The sequence below is a fragment of the Onychostruthus taczanowskii genome, unplaced genomic scaffold, assembly GCF_017590055.1.
Source record: "Onychostruthus taczanowskii isolate IOZ18803 unplaced genomic scaffold, ASM1759005v1 scaffold39, whole genome shotgun sequence".
Classification (NCBI taxonomy): Eukaryota; Metazoa; Chordata; class Aves; order Passeriformes; family Passeridae; genus Onychostruthus; species Onychostruthus taczanowskii.
Genome location: NW_024501348.1, coordinates 6,433,845 through 6,449,395, shown reverse-complemented (window position 1 = coordinate 6,449,395; position 15,551 = coordinate 6,433,845). Strand labels below are relative to the sequence as shown.

Here is a 15,551-nt window from a genome sequence, read left to right as displayed (position 1 = left end):
TGCTGTATGGGCAAGGATACTGAGTGCATCCCCCGCTCCTGACCAGGCTGATTTCAAAAGAGGTGCTGTGCAGAAGGCACCCGGCATTCAGTGAGGGGGCTGCCTCTGTGCCTGGAAAAATGAGCAATCCCACCAGCTTGTCTGGTTGTTTTTTCTACAGAGGAATACAGGTTCACTCATCATTACAATAAGCATATTCACACTCCCACTGAGCCAGTTTGAGACTTCCAAGACCGGCACAGTATATGAAAGAGCCTAGTAAGAGCTACATACTGCAGACTCTTAGCCAATATTTTTCAAATTTGGGTCAGTCTGAGGCACCATGACTGAAAAAGTATTGCCACGAGCATTGTAAATTAGTATTTCATATCCCCTTGAAGTGCTTTTTGAGGAAATTAGCCTTCATTACTGAGGCATCTCTCCTGTAAACATAGAAAACAGAAAATACCTCTGCTGACAAGGGCAGCATTGTAGGGCAGGGAAGAAGAGTAAACATTGAATCTGCAGGAAGAAGTGAACTGATTCAGCAGCTGCATCAATCAGGCATGTGCATCCCTTCTCCCCAACAGTGCCCCAAGATTCAGGACCTGCAGCACCCCACCCGCTACAGCTGGCACCACCTTTACACCCAGGCAGCAGCACACCATTGCCCCCCCAGACCTACCAAAATGGCAAGGTGGAGACATCAGCCCCTACCAAATATACCTCAAGGACACCAGGAGCCCCTCACTCCTGCCAGCATGGTGGTTTGTGGTGCACTGATCACAGCCATCACAAATGCCCGGTCCCTACGCTGGGAGGGCGGTGAGGGCGTGGGGTTGCCATGGCACTGTTTCCTTTTTGTGTTTCGGACCATTTGCACAGCCCAACTGGTGCTGGAGTGTGTATTTTTGGCAGTGGCTGGGGAGGTTCCTCTGCAGCTGAGTACAGCCAGCCAAGCTCAGCTGGCACGAGGCAGGGCTTTTCAAAATGTTCTGTGCTCCAATCGGAAAGCAGCCGAATGCTACTCTTCTCAGAAAAGTGCTGCCCTTGTCCTCTTTTAATGAAAGCGAACTTGGTATTCAGTAGGAGCAGGCCAGAGCTATTTCAGACATGGAAGACAGCAGACACAAATCAATAGAAAAAAATAACTTCTTTTTATTTACAAAAAAATCCAAATATTGGATGCTGTAAACAAAATTCACAATCTGTTCCCTCTAGAGTCTGTTTTCCATCAGCTCTTTTTCTGTCTGTGACAAAGCCTATAGTCAAAATGTTCCAAAAGAGCAATCCAAGGAGCAGTTTGCTGCAACAGGATGCCTTGCAGAAGGCAACAGTTGTAAGGAAATTTGAGGGAAAGCAAATCTGCACAGACTCCTACAGACTGCAGGAGCCTGCAGTGCCTTTAGCCAAGATGTCTTGAAATTTGCAGGCTATTTTTTTTTTTTTACTATTTATTTTGTTAGCAAACCACTATTACAACAGCAAAACAGTACACTGATTTTCTTTCTTGCAAGGGAAATTCTCTGCATAAAGAAAACCGTACAAAAGAATATACTCAAATAGGAGCTCAATATGCAAATACAATTTTTCCTTTTCTGTGCAGTTTTATCTATCACACTTCATTTTCTCAATTTAAAAAAAAGCGCCTTTTTTGAACCGGTAGGAGCTTCCGATGTGATGCAAACCAAGCATTTAGTAAGAGCTGTTTAGAGGATTTGTGTGAAGGCCTTTGTGCAAGATAAAAAATATTTTAAGTGCAATACGAGAAACTAGAAAAATATCATCTTTTTGGTCTTCTAATTGCCCTTCTATTTTTAGGAGAAATGTTCTTGCATTTGAGAGGACATCTACGTCTAAGAAAAGAAAAAAAAAGAAGAAAAATCCCATTTAAAAGCTCTTGGTTGTTTCAGAATCATTACATTTAACCAAGTTTAGTGCCCTGTTGGTTAGCAGGAAATTCAGTGGTGGCACAAACAGTTTTACTGTAATCAGGTCAATGTCTTTAATCAGTTCAGCTCTTTAAAAGGGGCACTGTCTTCTGCAGCACAAGCTCTAACCTTACTGCTGATTGGATGGGACAGATCAAGTCTACAAAGCAAGAACACGGTTATTAACTTTAAAAGTACCAGTGTGCTGAAGAGGAGGGGAAAAAAACAGTTAAAAAGAAGTCAGACTTTATGGAGGGAAAGGTGTGCAAACCACAGAAATAAACCAGCTTTGAAAAGAGGTTCTTATTTTACTCTTGGCCTGAACTCATGCCTTCTTCCCTCCTCTAACACCAGGCACATTTTAAGCCACCAGTCACAAATAAAACAAAGCTCCACCAGTTCCACCACTTCATCATTAACATATGCAAAACAGATCTGGAATACCTATATAATATATATAAAAACATATTATATATGTATCAAAATGCAAATGCCAAAAGGTGCAGTTTAGCTCAGAGTCCTGCTGTATGCACTACAAGGTAACTAGCTGCTGTCAATCAAAAAAAAAAAACCCCAACCCACAATTAGATTTGAGCTGAGAGGAAGTAATTCAAAACTTTCTTTCAAGCAATGGCAAAAATAAAGGGTCCTTCAAAGGAAAAACAGCACTGTATCATGTATTATCAGCATTCTGTGGTTGTGGCACAGCTATAGATTCTCAAACCCTTTTAAAGAGAGGATGAGTCATTTATTTGCCACAAATAGTTGTGGGAGAGAAGACATACCACATTACCAGCTGATCCTATTTCCCCAGCCCTCTGCTCGCTTCCGCTAGCAACCCAGGAGCAGTGAGCCGGGAGCACCCAGCCCGGAGCCTCCAGGGGGCTGCAGGGAACCTCGCCGGGACAAGAAGCAGCACCAAAGGAAGGGAAGGTGGGGACAAGGTCTGCACGTCAATGCTAGAATGGCAATGGACCAGCTTTTGAGTTTCCTGAAGGACTCGCAGGGAAGGTGCTTCAGTAAACAAATCGGGTTCCTATTAAAGTGCCTGCAGATTGAAAAGTACAAAGCGCGACAAAAATAGATGTACCTTACTCGCTCCATAGGGAAAATACACTGCCAGGACACGAGTCCTCTCCCTGTCTCTGCCCCTGACTCCAGCGTCAGACCGTGCCTGTCACCAGGCAGGGCACAGACGGATTTCCTTCAAAAGCCTGAATTCCCTTTTTTTTTCTCCCCCCTTCAGAAAGAAAAAGCAAACTATCAGAGTCAAGTGTCACTTAGTCATTAGGTTTTTAAAGCACAACAAAGAATTTAACACCTTCAGAGATGGCACTGAAGTGAAAACAGCAGCAGAGGAGGTTGGTTTTTTTCCCCCCTGCTGGTCTTTCGGGAGAGGAAATGAAAGTGAATAGCTATTGTTCCAATGTAAAGTGATTCCATTTAAATAAAGTACAGTACTAAAATTGTAAATGCAGTGTGACAACCAGATCAAAGATGTTTAATATTTGCATAAAAATATATATATATATAATATATATATAAAATATAATTTTCAGCAATCGTGCAACACTCTTAAAAAGGGTTCATTTCACATTTGCTAAATTCTAGTGGTCCTGGAATGCATAATGCATTCTATTAAAAATACTCCTTTAAATATTAACAATTAGTGTTCAAATTACCAACTAATACAATATTCTTTAGCTGTCAGGGGGTTTAAATAAACCTATCTTTGATCCACGTTCCACTGAAATTACACATCATGGAGGTATGCAGTCACAACATTAGTGGGTTAAATGTCAAAATGGCATTACAGTACAAAACAGTTAAAAAAATCAGCTAGTCATATGTTTCTCCATCTGTGAAATTATTATGGCTCACAAGCAACCCAATGAATTACTGTAATCCTTGTTCTTGCAACCAAAGACATTATCTGAATCCCACCTTAATCCTGACTGGTTCATTTACTCCAAATTTCTCAGGTGTGGGTTAAAATTTCACTGCAAGGTGCCCACTGTCCTATGACATCCTGTTGCAAACTGGAAAACAAGTAGTACTTTATTTAAACATTCCTTAATTGCTACATTTTCCTAGACCACATTAATATATATTGTGTGTGTATATATATAGATATACACCAATAACATGTACATATATACACACACAAACATATATACACACATACACACACGTACCTAGGATAATAGCACACCGACAAAACATTAACTCTATACAGGTATTTGCCAAGAAAAAAAAATAGGGCATTTCCTCCACCACTTATTCACAAGCTTATGGGTTGGTTTGCTTTTTTTTTTTTTTTATCCTTGTGTCCCTGATAAAAAAAAATGCATGGTTAAACCACAAAACTATTTTTTTTTCTCACTTCAAATTTTATGAAGGCATCAGGCACTTTTGATTACTATTGGTGTGTACAAATATAGGAACATCTCCTTTTACATATATATATATATTTATATATATATATACTCTACTGTATCTTCTTTGCTTGGATAACTTTTTTGCGAAATCTTTGGTCCTTAAGTATATACTTCTTGCCACAGCTGGTTTTCCAGCATTCTCACATTTTTAAAATGTGAGGCATGCACACAGCTGGAAATAATGGACTTTGTCATCGTACGTGTTTCTGTTTCTATAACTGTACCAATCCACTACTGTTCATTTGGAGCAAGCTGTTTCTGGTAAAGCATTCTAGTCAAGCAAGCTATACATTCTACATGGTCAATCCATAGACGGCACTTGCTGCAAGCCCCAAATGCAGTAATTCCAATATACAACTTTATTCAGCTTATCTCTGCTTTATGCCTCTAACTTTTAACTCCTGAATATATATAGAACTGTTTTTTGTGAAGTTTTTTTCTTTTGTTGTTTTTTTTTTTTTGTTTTGTTTCTTTCATATTCTCCCTTTTGCAGATCCCATTCTAGAGTAAGAATAAAAACAAAATAAAATAAGGCTTTCCCACCTTCTCTATGCCAAAGCTATGGGAGCAGATATTGCCAACCCATATTGTCATCAAGCATTCCTCCCTCACTTATTTCAGGGGAAGCTGGCTGCTTTTAATGACAGGCCTCTTGTGCTCTGGGGTAGGATCCAATTATTTTGGGGTTCTTTCTTGATCATGCTCCCATTAATTATTAGAAGAATCACAAGCTTGTCCCAAGCTTGAAAACTAGAGCAGATCGTCATTGCACAAAACGCCCCATTTCAGAGGGACCCGTTGCCCCTTCCTACATCTTAGAGAAAGTCCTCTCCACGGGGTCTACTAATTTCAGTTCTTAATTACAGGGCAGCCAAGTAGAGTATGTGTGCTGCTGGCAAGGGAACACCGTCTGAACCTGGGCAATATAGTAATTGCTGAAGTTGGCATCTGCTACGTATGGGGCTGGCTGGTAATAGCAGGTGACATTGGCCACGTTGGGGATGATATTTTGCTCGGCTAGGACCCGGATGGCCAGCATGGTGATCAGATTCAGAGTCTGTCTCCTCTCATGTCCCATCAGGCACACTGTGCTCTCATTCACCACACCGTGAAGGGTCATGAGATAGTCATACTTGCGGTCTTCTAATCCCACAAAGTGGTTCTGCAAGTAGGACTCCAGCTTTCTCTGCTGTTCGCCAATGTCTGAGAAGTCAATAAAAAACCTCGAACACATGTATCTCTGCAGGGATTTAATCTCAGATTCAGAGGCTGCCCTAAAGCCCCTTACCAAAAGGTTGCAGTACTTCAGAAGACCACCTCCTCTGATTTCTTCTGGGTTTCTGGTGGCAATTATCTTGTTACAGAGGTGATCAAAGGCTTCCTGGAAATCCCCATAAACGCTCTCGCCAATGATAGTTGGGTGAAAAGTTTCAGTCATCGGATTCTCTGAGCACTCATAAAAAAGCAGCAGGGAGTCCAGCTTGATTTGAAAGGAATCGACACTGAATTCAAACTGCCGCCTCAGAGAGTCCACAAATTTCAGCTCCACATTTTTGCCACTGTTGTTGGACAGGGAGATAAGACTCCATCGGTCTGAATCATTGCATACTTTTACCATTTTCTGCACATAAGCCTCCTATAATCAGAAAGACAAAATGAGCAAATCACGACAAAGACCCAAGAAATTTCTCCATCACTGCGTCTGCTCACCCCTCCCAAGCCCCCCAAGCCCCCCCCACCCCGTATTTGCATTTCACAAAAGATTTCATGGAGCCTGCAGATACAAACCACAGAGTAAGTGCTTAATGCGAGAGCTCCAAATGCTGTCACTGCAAGGGTATGACAGGGGAGGGTGTTCTGCTGGGACTCTGTCATGCAAGGGAAGCATATAGCAACACTACTTTGTTCAGTCACTTCTAAATACATCTACAGACTAAGTCCATGGCACATCTGCCAAATATGGCTGCACCCATATGCAGAAGGTCACTACTACAATCTAAAAAGAAACATTTATTGGTTTTCACTTCTTTCTCTCTACTTCCCAAAGAAAAGTTAGCAAGTGTTCATTCCCCTCAATCCTACCAGTGCATGTTCCATAAATCAGTTGCATATTAAAAAAAAAAAATCCCTCTAAAAATCTGGAAGGATTTGGATTCAGCCTAATCAACTCAAGCGAAGTGTCTTCTAGAGGAGGGAATAATATGCCTCCCCACTGGGGCACTTAGCACAGCTGGAAGCATGCCTTGCAGACGGGGTTTCCTTCTTGCAGATGTTAAATCCATCTACGCTCTCAGCGCACCCGGGAAGCGGAGCCGGCGCACCGAGCTGCCGCCGAGCCGGGCTGGGAGAGAGGTGTGCAGCGCCCGGCACACGCCCCAGGTAAAACAACGCTCCCAGCAAATCAACCGGGAGGGAGAAAGAGCTAATTAATCCTGAAGAGCCCCGGTCAGGGCGCTTCACTGCAAACTCCTCCTCGGTTTTAAGCGTGGGGTGAATAAATCGCTCGGGGTTCCCGTGGGTCGCGGAGGTGCGGGGGGAGCTGCGTCCCTGAGCGCAGCACTCCATCCCCAGGGGGAAGGTGCCCACTCCCCGCAGGCAGGCGCTCACACCTGCCCGCTCCGGGCGCCTGGGCAGAGGGCAGGTTTACCTTGAGTGTGAGAGGCGTGATCTTCTCCTTATTCACCCCCTCGGGTAAGAAATCCAAGAGGCAGTCCAAGACCACGTCCTTCACAGTCTGAAATTCGGCTTCTCCTTTCAGGTCGGCGCAGAAGATGAGGTCCAAGTCCTTGTAGCCCAGGCCGCTGTCCTGGTGGAGAACGTGGCTGGCGGCCGAGCCGTTCAGCCGCACGTCCCGCAGGCCGATGCCCTTCTCTTCCAGCCGGCTCCGCACCACCTTGACGATCTGGCGAGGCTGCATGGCCAGCGTGGGGAAGTTACCGCGGCCGTGGATGGGGATGGTTTCGCTGAGGATGCGGTCCAGACGCTGCACTTGCTCCCAGCTCAGCACGTTGCAGTGCGCGCTCTCGCCGCCGTCCGCGGAACTCCCGCCGGCCTTCTCATCGTCTGCCATGGCGAGCGGCCGCCGCCTCCCCGGGCTGGATCCAGGCACCGCTCCGGCTCCCCGCCGGCCCCCCGGGGCCTCTCTCTCTCCGCGCCTGGCAAAAGAGGAGGAAAAGCCAGCGGTCAGCAGCTGCGTGCACCCGGCGCCCGAGCTCCGCTCCCCTGCGGCCGTCCCTTTCAGTGGGGAAGCGGGGGGACACACCTACTGATTAGATTTTAAAAAAATAAATAAAATAGGGGGTGGGGGGAGAAAAAGCCCCCCGGAGCCAGGTGGTGCTGCAGGATAAGGGAAGGTGCCCGACCTGCAGCGCCGCTGCTTGCGCCGCTCTCCGCGCTCCCGCCGGGGCAGAGGCCGCCCCGCGCCGACGGAGAGGCCGCCCCGCACCGCCCAAGAGGCCGCCCCGCTCGCTGCCGCCGCAGGCTGCCGCCGTCTCCGGAGCTTTCGTAGTTCTGGCCGGGAAAGGTCCCCAGTAGTTTTTATACGGGGTTTCTCCGCGCTTCCGGGGCTCCGAGTCACGGCGCCCGCGTCCCGCCCCCTCTATCTGCATGGCCGGCCTCGGCGGTGCCCCCGGCCCGCCCACACCCCGCGCACCCGCATGCGCGCCCAGGGGCACCCAGCTCCGCGCTGCCATTCATTCCCGGGGTTTTTTCCCTCTGCCTTTTTCCCCCCCGCCCGCCCCCCCGACATTCCCGGTCATCCCAGGCTCAGCCAAACTTCATACCAGAGCGACGGAATTTGGCAAAAGCCCCGCTCCAAGCAGATGCCGAGGATCCCGGGCCGTGTGGTTTGCGCTGCTCGGCTCCTGACCGAGATTTCCAGAGCCGCCGGCGGCAGCGCAGCGGCATCACGCCGTGCCTGCCCGGCCCCGGCCCCGGCCCGGCCCCTTCCCCCGTGCCCGCCCGCCCTCCTCGCCGGCGAGGGGAGGAAAAAGACATCTCGAAGACCACGGAGGAGCCGGTGCTTTCCAGAGGAGCATCCTGCTTATAGAGTACAACTTGGGTAACCGCGGAGCCGTGAAAATGACGTGGAAGACAAGCATATTATATAAACATACCCGTATAATTTATTTGCATTTTCTCTTATGAATGCATCTGCTTATTTTTCACCTGTTACGTACATACACATACATATAGTTATCATTTAAAACACATATAGATACTATGCGCATATCGATACAATTTCAAGACACATATTATTTAAAACGTACACAGACTATTTAAAACAGACTAAGCGCACGCAGCAGCACCCGGAGCCGCCACCGCCCCAGTGCGCACCCTGCGCACGCCAGCGCGGTATAGATAGCGGGTTGCGCGCAAGGATGCAGTGCTGGGGGACACGGGGGGGTCATGGACAGTGTTGCGTCACCGCTCGCAGTTTTGTGACGCGCGGCAGGAGGGGCTAATGGGGGTGCACGACGACGTGACGCGCGGCTCCCTCAACCGAGCGCTTCGCCGAAAAGGAGGGGTGGGCGACACAGCCCGACCGGGTTTACTGTCCCCTTCCCCCATTTTTAGCGCGCCCCCCATCTTCTCCCTCCCCGGGATGGGGTTAGAGGTGTGGGGCTGCTGGGGAAGCCCCCGAGCCCGGCCCTGCCGCTCCCACCCCACACGCCGGGCGGGGGTCCCGCCGCGCCCGCCCCGTCGGGGCGCTCCGGCCGGCGCAGCGCGGGGCAAGGGCGCCCCCTGCCGGCTACCGCGGGGCCGGGGGCGGCTCGGGCTTTGATCCATTGCCCGCATTCCCTACGGCTTCGGCAGCGCGAGCCTGCTCCTCACGCCGGAGAGACGCGGAGCGGGGCTGACTCCACCCTGTGCCCCGTCATGCGGCACCGCCGCCCCCTCCCCGTGCCGCTCGGGGCGATAAAAGTGTTTGTATTGCTCTGTATCAATGTGTTATAGAAAAAAAAAAAAAAAAAAAAAAAAAAGAAGGTAGAAAGCTTTTAAAATACGAACGTGTACAAGGGACTGCAGCTTAACAGCAGAAGCAGAATGTTGTACGTCAGCCAGCATATTGCATAGGGTTTGCCAGCTTATTCCTTTATATAAAATAAATATTCAGACTAAGCGGCCTGCTGGCAGGGGAGCCTGTTGAGGGGAGCCTGCAGCTGGCTCTGGCTACTGCAGCTGGGCACAGGGAGCCCCCCTCTCCCCGAGTGCAGGAACAGCATCTCCTCACGCTGACCACGCATCCCGAGAGGAGAGAGGCACTGCTCGTTTCCCGAACAGCATCTCCTCACTCTGACCATGCATCCCGAGAGGAGAGAGGCACTGCTCGTTTCCCGCAGGGCTCCTGAGGCCAGCCAGGTGCCCGCCGAGGCTCCCAGGGTCCCAGCACAGGGCTGCTTGCCTGCAGCGCTGAGGCGCCGCTGCCCTCCCTGTGTAGGGGAAGCTCGGAGAGGTTAAAGCCTAACCCCATTCCCAGGCTGGCATCACTCAGGTGAACCACGGTTCACTAGGGCACATGATTTAATCTTTCGAAAGGGGTAACTACCACCTTATTTATAAGCAAATTATCAGTGTCGGTAATCAGCTGGATTACTGATTTCTAGAGCAAGGACAAAGATCAGACTTGGAGTCTCATCCCATATTAAGCAAGGCCAGCTCCAAGAAACTGAGACAATTTCCTGTCTGGGACTAACCAGCATTTCATTTAACTTGTGTTTCTCAGCATGTTGAAATGAAATTTTAGCAGTATTTTGAATACTCCAGAATGTACCAGTGCATTAGCTACGCTGTTCAGCAGGGTTTAATGCTGTTTTGTGTGGATCTTGTTTCATTTCCGCATGAAGTGTGACTTTTGACCTCTTTTAAGTTGCTATCGCTTGCCCACTTAAAAAGAAAAATGGGCAGAAGTTCATAGTGGAGAAGTGATTTACTAAGGGCAAGGTGAATGCATCTCAGAAGGAAGACCTTTACACTGCTGGGTTTTGCTAAAGGAAAAGGGCTAACCAAGCCCTGTTCTCCCCTCAACCTCCCTTTCTCGGTGTAAGCACCTGCAAATCACCTCCTACACACTGAAAGAAGAGAGGAAATAATTTCCAATTTCCACTGCATTTACTTTTTTTTTTCAGTTCAGAAATGTACCAAGGATGGTAATCATTACACTCTTTGTATAGATTAGGAATTATTTGCACTGATGTGCATTCCTTTTTACTTGTCTTCCCCTAATTAATGGACACTAGATAAAGGGTATTTTTTAACAACTATTTTAAGTGAACTGTGTAAAAAGAAGAGAAATAGAACTCTATCGGTGCAGTACTTTACCTAGGGTATATCTACATTATGGATTTTTGCTCCTCTGTCCTACTTGAATGTGAAAGCTCACATTGCTTTAAATCAGTAGGAATCATTAAGAATTGTAGCAAGGAATTGAATTAGGGTGAATTACATTAGGAGAAATTCAGAAATATTTGTATGAGTTACAGAGATTATTTAATTATGACTGATACTGGTAATGCTGCTGCTAATAAAAACATTAATTCAGCTCATCAACATGCTCTGTCCCTTTAATGACAAACTTACTTTTGGAAGGAAAAGGTGGGGGTTTTTAAATTGTCAGTGTGAGCAGTAATTCTTTGACAGAATTTTGATTGTATTACTCACTCAGGTTGTTTGTGCTGCCCAAGCAATTAGTAGGAACACAAGATGTGTGATGTGAATCATGTCTTTCTGTATGTTCGCACAATATTTTTCAATTAGTCCCTTCATTCTCACCCGTACTCTCAGTCCTGTTCTCGAACAAATGAAAATTAATAGCAATAAATGTGTTTCTCGTGTATGCATTTGTGTATATTTGCCTAATAAAGTCCTCAGTGTGAGCTCTTCATTCAGCTTGGCCACATAGCAGAGAGTGTACTCTCCAGGTGAGCTCTGCTGAATTTAGGAATTTAAGTAATTTATTGACTGAACTACATCAACTGTGACTGTGAAGTTGTTCTGCCTCCCTTCTGACCAAGACGTGGTGCCTAAAACAGGAACATGCCCTTTCTGGCAGACAAAAAAAAGACCCAGAAACTGTGACTCTTCGTCTGTGCCTAGTCTAGGAATTGGCTCCCGTTTGGTGCCCAGCAGGGGCAAAACTTCCAGTTTAGTTTTCTCTAAGAGGAATTGAGTTTGTGTGACAGAGTTGCTCTGCCAACATGTGTTACCCACAGACAGTCAGGGGATTCACTTCTGAGCAGAAACACTGCTTCAGTCCAAAAACTAGTGTTAACTCAGACAGAGGTGTTTGTTTTTTGTTAAAAACCTAACAAACCTCACTGCTGATATCATTACTACTCATTAAAAGCAGCAGCCTGGGTTGGTTTGACAGGAACAAAGAAGTCTAGGAATTCAAAAGCAGCCTCAGAAGGAGTTCAGAAAAAAAAAAAAAAAAAAAAAAAAAAAAAAACACCCAAAAAGGGTTTAAAAAAAAAAAAAAAAAAAAAAAAAAAAAAAAAAAAAAAGATACAACACAATTTTATCACAATTTTGTCATGAAAAGTTTGGTAATGTCATTCCTCCTTTCCTTCGTTTTTTCCTAATCCTTCTATTAAGAGCAGTTATTCATATTGGAGAGACAAAGAGCAGGTACCATCATGATGATTTTTCCTAGGCCCTTTTGACAATGTTAAAAATGCAGATAGATGTTCAGAATAATAAAAAAGCAGTGGTCTGCAGCAAGATGGACATTGAGAGGCACAATTTCCAGGTGGCTGAGTGTGCAGTATGTCAAGTGTGGATGAGCAGGCTGTGCAAGGGGAGCCCTGGGGCCCCTCGGCAGCCCTGGCTGCAGTGGGAATGCTGGCGGGATACAGCAGCGCTGCATTCCCACCCAGGCCTGGCACAGCAGCTCTTTCTGTCTCTGCTCAGAGGTGCCTTAGCACAGCTGGCTTGCCCTATCTCATACAGAGGCCAACGGCAACTAAAACATTAAAAATGAGATCTTGACCTAAATTTTTTTCTCTGTTGAGATGGAAAGACATTGCTGGGCAGCAATCACCGGAAAAGTTCTTTATGTTATTCCCTGTGTTGCTACACAATTATCTTGCTGGAAACAGCAGCTATAGGACTGGAGAATATTCATAGTTGTTCTCCACCCAAATAGCACGTGAATGTATCAACTCAGCTCCAGATACAAAATTTCTGGAGAATGCAAGCTGCTGTACCCTTTTCCCTCCCTCCTCACCACTCCATGTGCAGCTGCTGTCAGGTGCTCCGGGAAGCTGCCGGCACTGTCCCACTCGCCCCTCTGCTAGGCTGGGCGACCCACCGGGATGCTGAGTGTGCCACAGCTCTTCTCTCTGCTTGCTGCCCCAGACCAGAGAGTGGGCAGAGCTCAAGGAGCCATCAGCCAGCAGGACAAAAGTTCAGAGAACTTGGCTTGGGTGGGAAATCCTGGGAACTAGCACAAAGTCATCAGATTCGAACAGAGCCCAGCCTCACCCTCGCACCAGACGTACACAAGATGAAAATTAGTTTCATGAAAACAGTAAATGAACACTTGCTGGAAATACCTTTGAGTACCAAAAAGACTAGTAGTTATTGACAATAGCACAGAATAAAGTACCTTCAAAATAAACTCTTAAGGTCTTGTCTACACCAGACACACTTGTAATCCATTCCAAATTTTGTTTGATTCATATCTTTCCTCAGAACTAGTCTGGGCAAAGTTTGAGCATGGGTGTGGAAGGAGAGCTCAGTCTGTTTTTCTTGGGGTTTTTCTTGTTTTGGGATGGGTTTTTTTGGTTTTTTTTTTTTTTGGGGTTTTTTTTTGAGGGGGAGTTTTAATGAGGTTTTTTTGTGGGTTTTTTTTTTTTTTTTTTTGGTTATTGGTGGTGGTGTTGTTTGTTTTTGGGGGGTTTTGTTGTGGTTTGGTTTGGTTTTTGGGGGTTTTTTCCTCCCAAAATATTCAAATCTGATTTTAATTTTTTTTCCAAGGGCTTTGTCTTTCTCTTGCATGCATGCACAAAGTAGTCTTCTGATACCTTGGTATTCTGTCATTCACAATGATTTACTTTTAAAATTTATTTCCATGTTTGACATTTTGTGATGGAATAATCAATACTAGGAATCAATACTAGAATTATCAACTGCTGGAGTAGTCAATACAAAGGTTCTTTGAATAGAATGAAAATCAGAGATACTAGAAAATGATCTTTTGAAGATAAATAAAAGAAATCTTTGTGCTTTCAAAGTACTTCTCTTTTATTAGTTTTATTTTCCTTCTGCCAGGTTTTACTGGAAAGATGTTTTACTCATCCTGGGAAAAAAGTCTATGTTTGGACTAAATACTGTGATGTTTTGAAAAGGTGCATTTTGAAGAAGGCCAAATTATCAGAATTTTCTGATGGGCCTGCCAGTTGCTTTTTGCAATGCTGCTGAGAGCGTGTTAAATGAAATAGTATTATTGAACACGTGCTTTGCTGCAACAGCCACTGGCCAAGTCAAGAGATCAGGGCACCAAAAGGTTAATCTATCAAAAGACATACTCCTGCCTCATCTAGGAAATTCACAGCCTAAATACACCAGCACATTGCAGTACTATTAGTATATTAGACAAACCCATCAGCATTTGCTCTTGAATAGGATTTTTCAGAGCTGGTGCTGAAATAGAACAGGAAATGGCAAGCCTCTCATCTCCTCCATACCAGGCTGGCAGCCATCCCAGCCTGCAAAGCACAGGATGGTGTGGTCCTCTCAAACCCTTTTTCTCTAGCTCACCGGCATAAAAAACAGCCATGCTCTCAGGTTCAGTTATGTTTTACACCCAGATATTGTTGTGATTTTGCCCATGTTGGCCATTGGGATTGAAATGCGATAAAACTGAACTGCACAAGATCTTAGGTATTCCTAGTCATACGGAAGTCAAGAATAAGACTTTTTCCTTTTTTTTTTTTTTTTTAAGAGGCCACATTTTTCATTGGTATGTAGGAAAATTTAAAGCTTCAGTATTTCTACCCCCATAGGAAAGACACCCCTGCAATGTTTCATGGCTCATGCTTTCATGCAACCCCATTTGCTTCTGACTTGTAGGATTTTATGCTGATTTTACTTTTTCATGTTTTGTTTACCCTACAATGCATTAAGCTCACGTGGGAATACCCCAGTGGATTTCAGCATACCGCCTTTTATTCGGGGGAGATGAAGAAACTCATCATTTCAGATTTAAACAAGCTGTTCTGCTTTTGGAACAGCAAACTGAAGAGTAAAAATGCTCAACGTGGACTAACAGAAACTGGGTTACTGTTCATTGAGACAGACTTGGTTTCACAGAGTCAAAGCCATAACGTAGTTTACCCACTACAAAACAAATGCTGCTTTACCAAGTGCTTTCACTGCCAGGACTATGACTCCTGATGGAGTCAGGACACCTTTCAGTCTAGATTACAGTCCATAAGTGCTGGAAATTAATAACTGGATTACTACTGAAAATCTGGTTTATTACCCAATTAACCTCACTGTTAAAAATGTGCATTATATTCCTAGTCAGAAGTCAAGTTTGCACAGAATGGGAGTGTTTGCGTTGAGATTTGCTGTACACTGAAAGGACATGCTTATTCCCAGAATGCTATTCTTAGCATCTATAAAAAAGTGAAATATAATCTCCAGATTTGATGCTCCTCCTGTTAAACTGCTTGTTGAAGTAATACTGACAAATACCTGCATAGAGGCACAGAAAGAATTCTTTAGTTGTCATCCAACATGGCTTTACATCTCACCCAATTCTGCTGAAGGCAGCAGTCTGCTCTTCAATAAGGTTGCCTACCTCTAGCTGTTCCCAGCAAAATGTGCTAGTTTAGAGCCAATATATAACCATTACACCTACTAGAGCAGATTTTGGTTATCTAGAGTTCTGTGGATGAATTTGTGGCTTAAAGGCAAAGAATCAAAATGCCACGAAGATGAAAGAATGAAACCCAACATGTTAGGACTGTGCAAGTGGGAACACAACCAAAACTCTGTAGCAGTGGACCTAGAGGGTGTGAGAGCACTCATCCAAAGAAGCAAAGAGGTGAAGAGTATCACAGTCTGTTTGTGCATCTTACAAGGGGAGCTGATGGCTGGAAAATCACAGTTTGTGTCAGACGCATTAGCAAGAAATAACTCTGCTGGTGCCCATGGAATGCCACCATGCTGGGCCAGTGAGCACTCTCGTTTTACCTGA

The 15,551-nt window shown here is 45.5% G+C and overlaps 1 protein-coding gene across 2 annotated transcripts; it reads right to left on the bottom strand.

Moving 5' to 3' along the window:
- Positions 1-1,117: 1,117 nt before the first annotated feature.
- Positions 1,118-8,254, bottom strand: TENT5A (terminal nucleotidyltransferase 5A). 2 transcript variants are annotated; one of them, XM_041412368.1, is made up of 3 exons: positions 8,131-8,254; positions 6,996-7,503; positions 1,118-5,984 (listed from the first exon to the last, which is right to left on the bottom strand). In XM_041412368.1, exons 2-3 carry the CDS (start codon positions 7,416-7,418, stop codon positions 5,205-5,207), a joined length of 1,203 nt encoding a protein of 400 aa, XP_041268302.1. In that variant the 5' UTR covers positions 7,419-7,503; positions 8,131-8,254; the 3' UTR covers positions 1,118-5,204. The 2 variants fall into 2 exon arrangements, with proteins under 2 accessions (XP_041268302.1, XP_041268301.1); XM_041412367.1 differs by lacking the exon at positions 8,131-8,254 and adding an exon at positions 7,711-7,954.
- Positions 8,255-15,551: the final 7,297 nt, after the last annotated feature.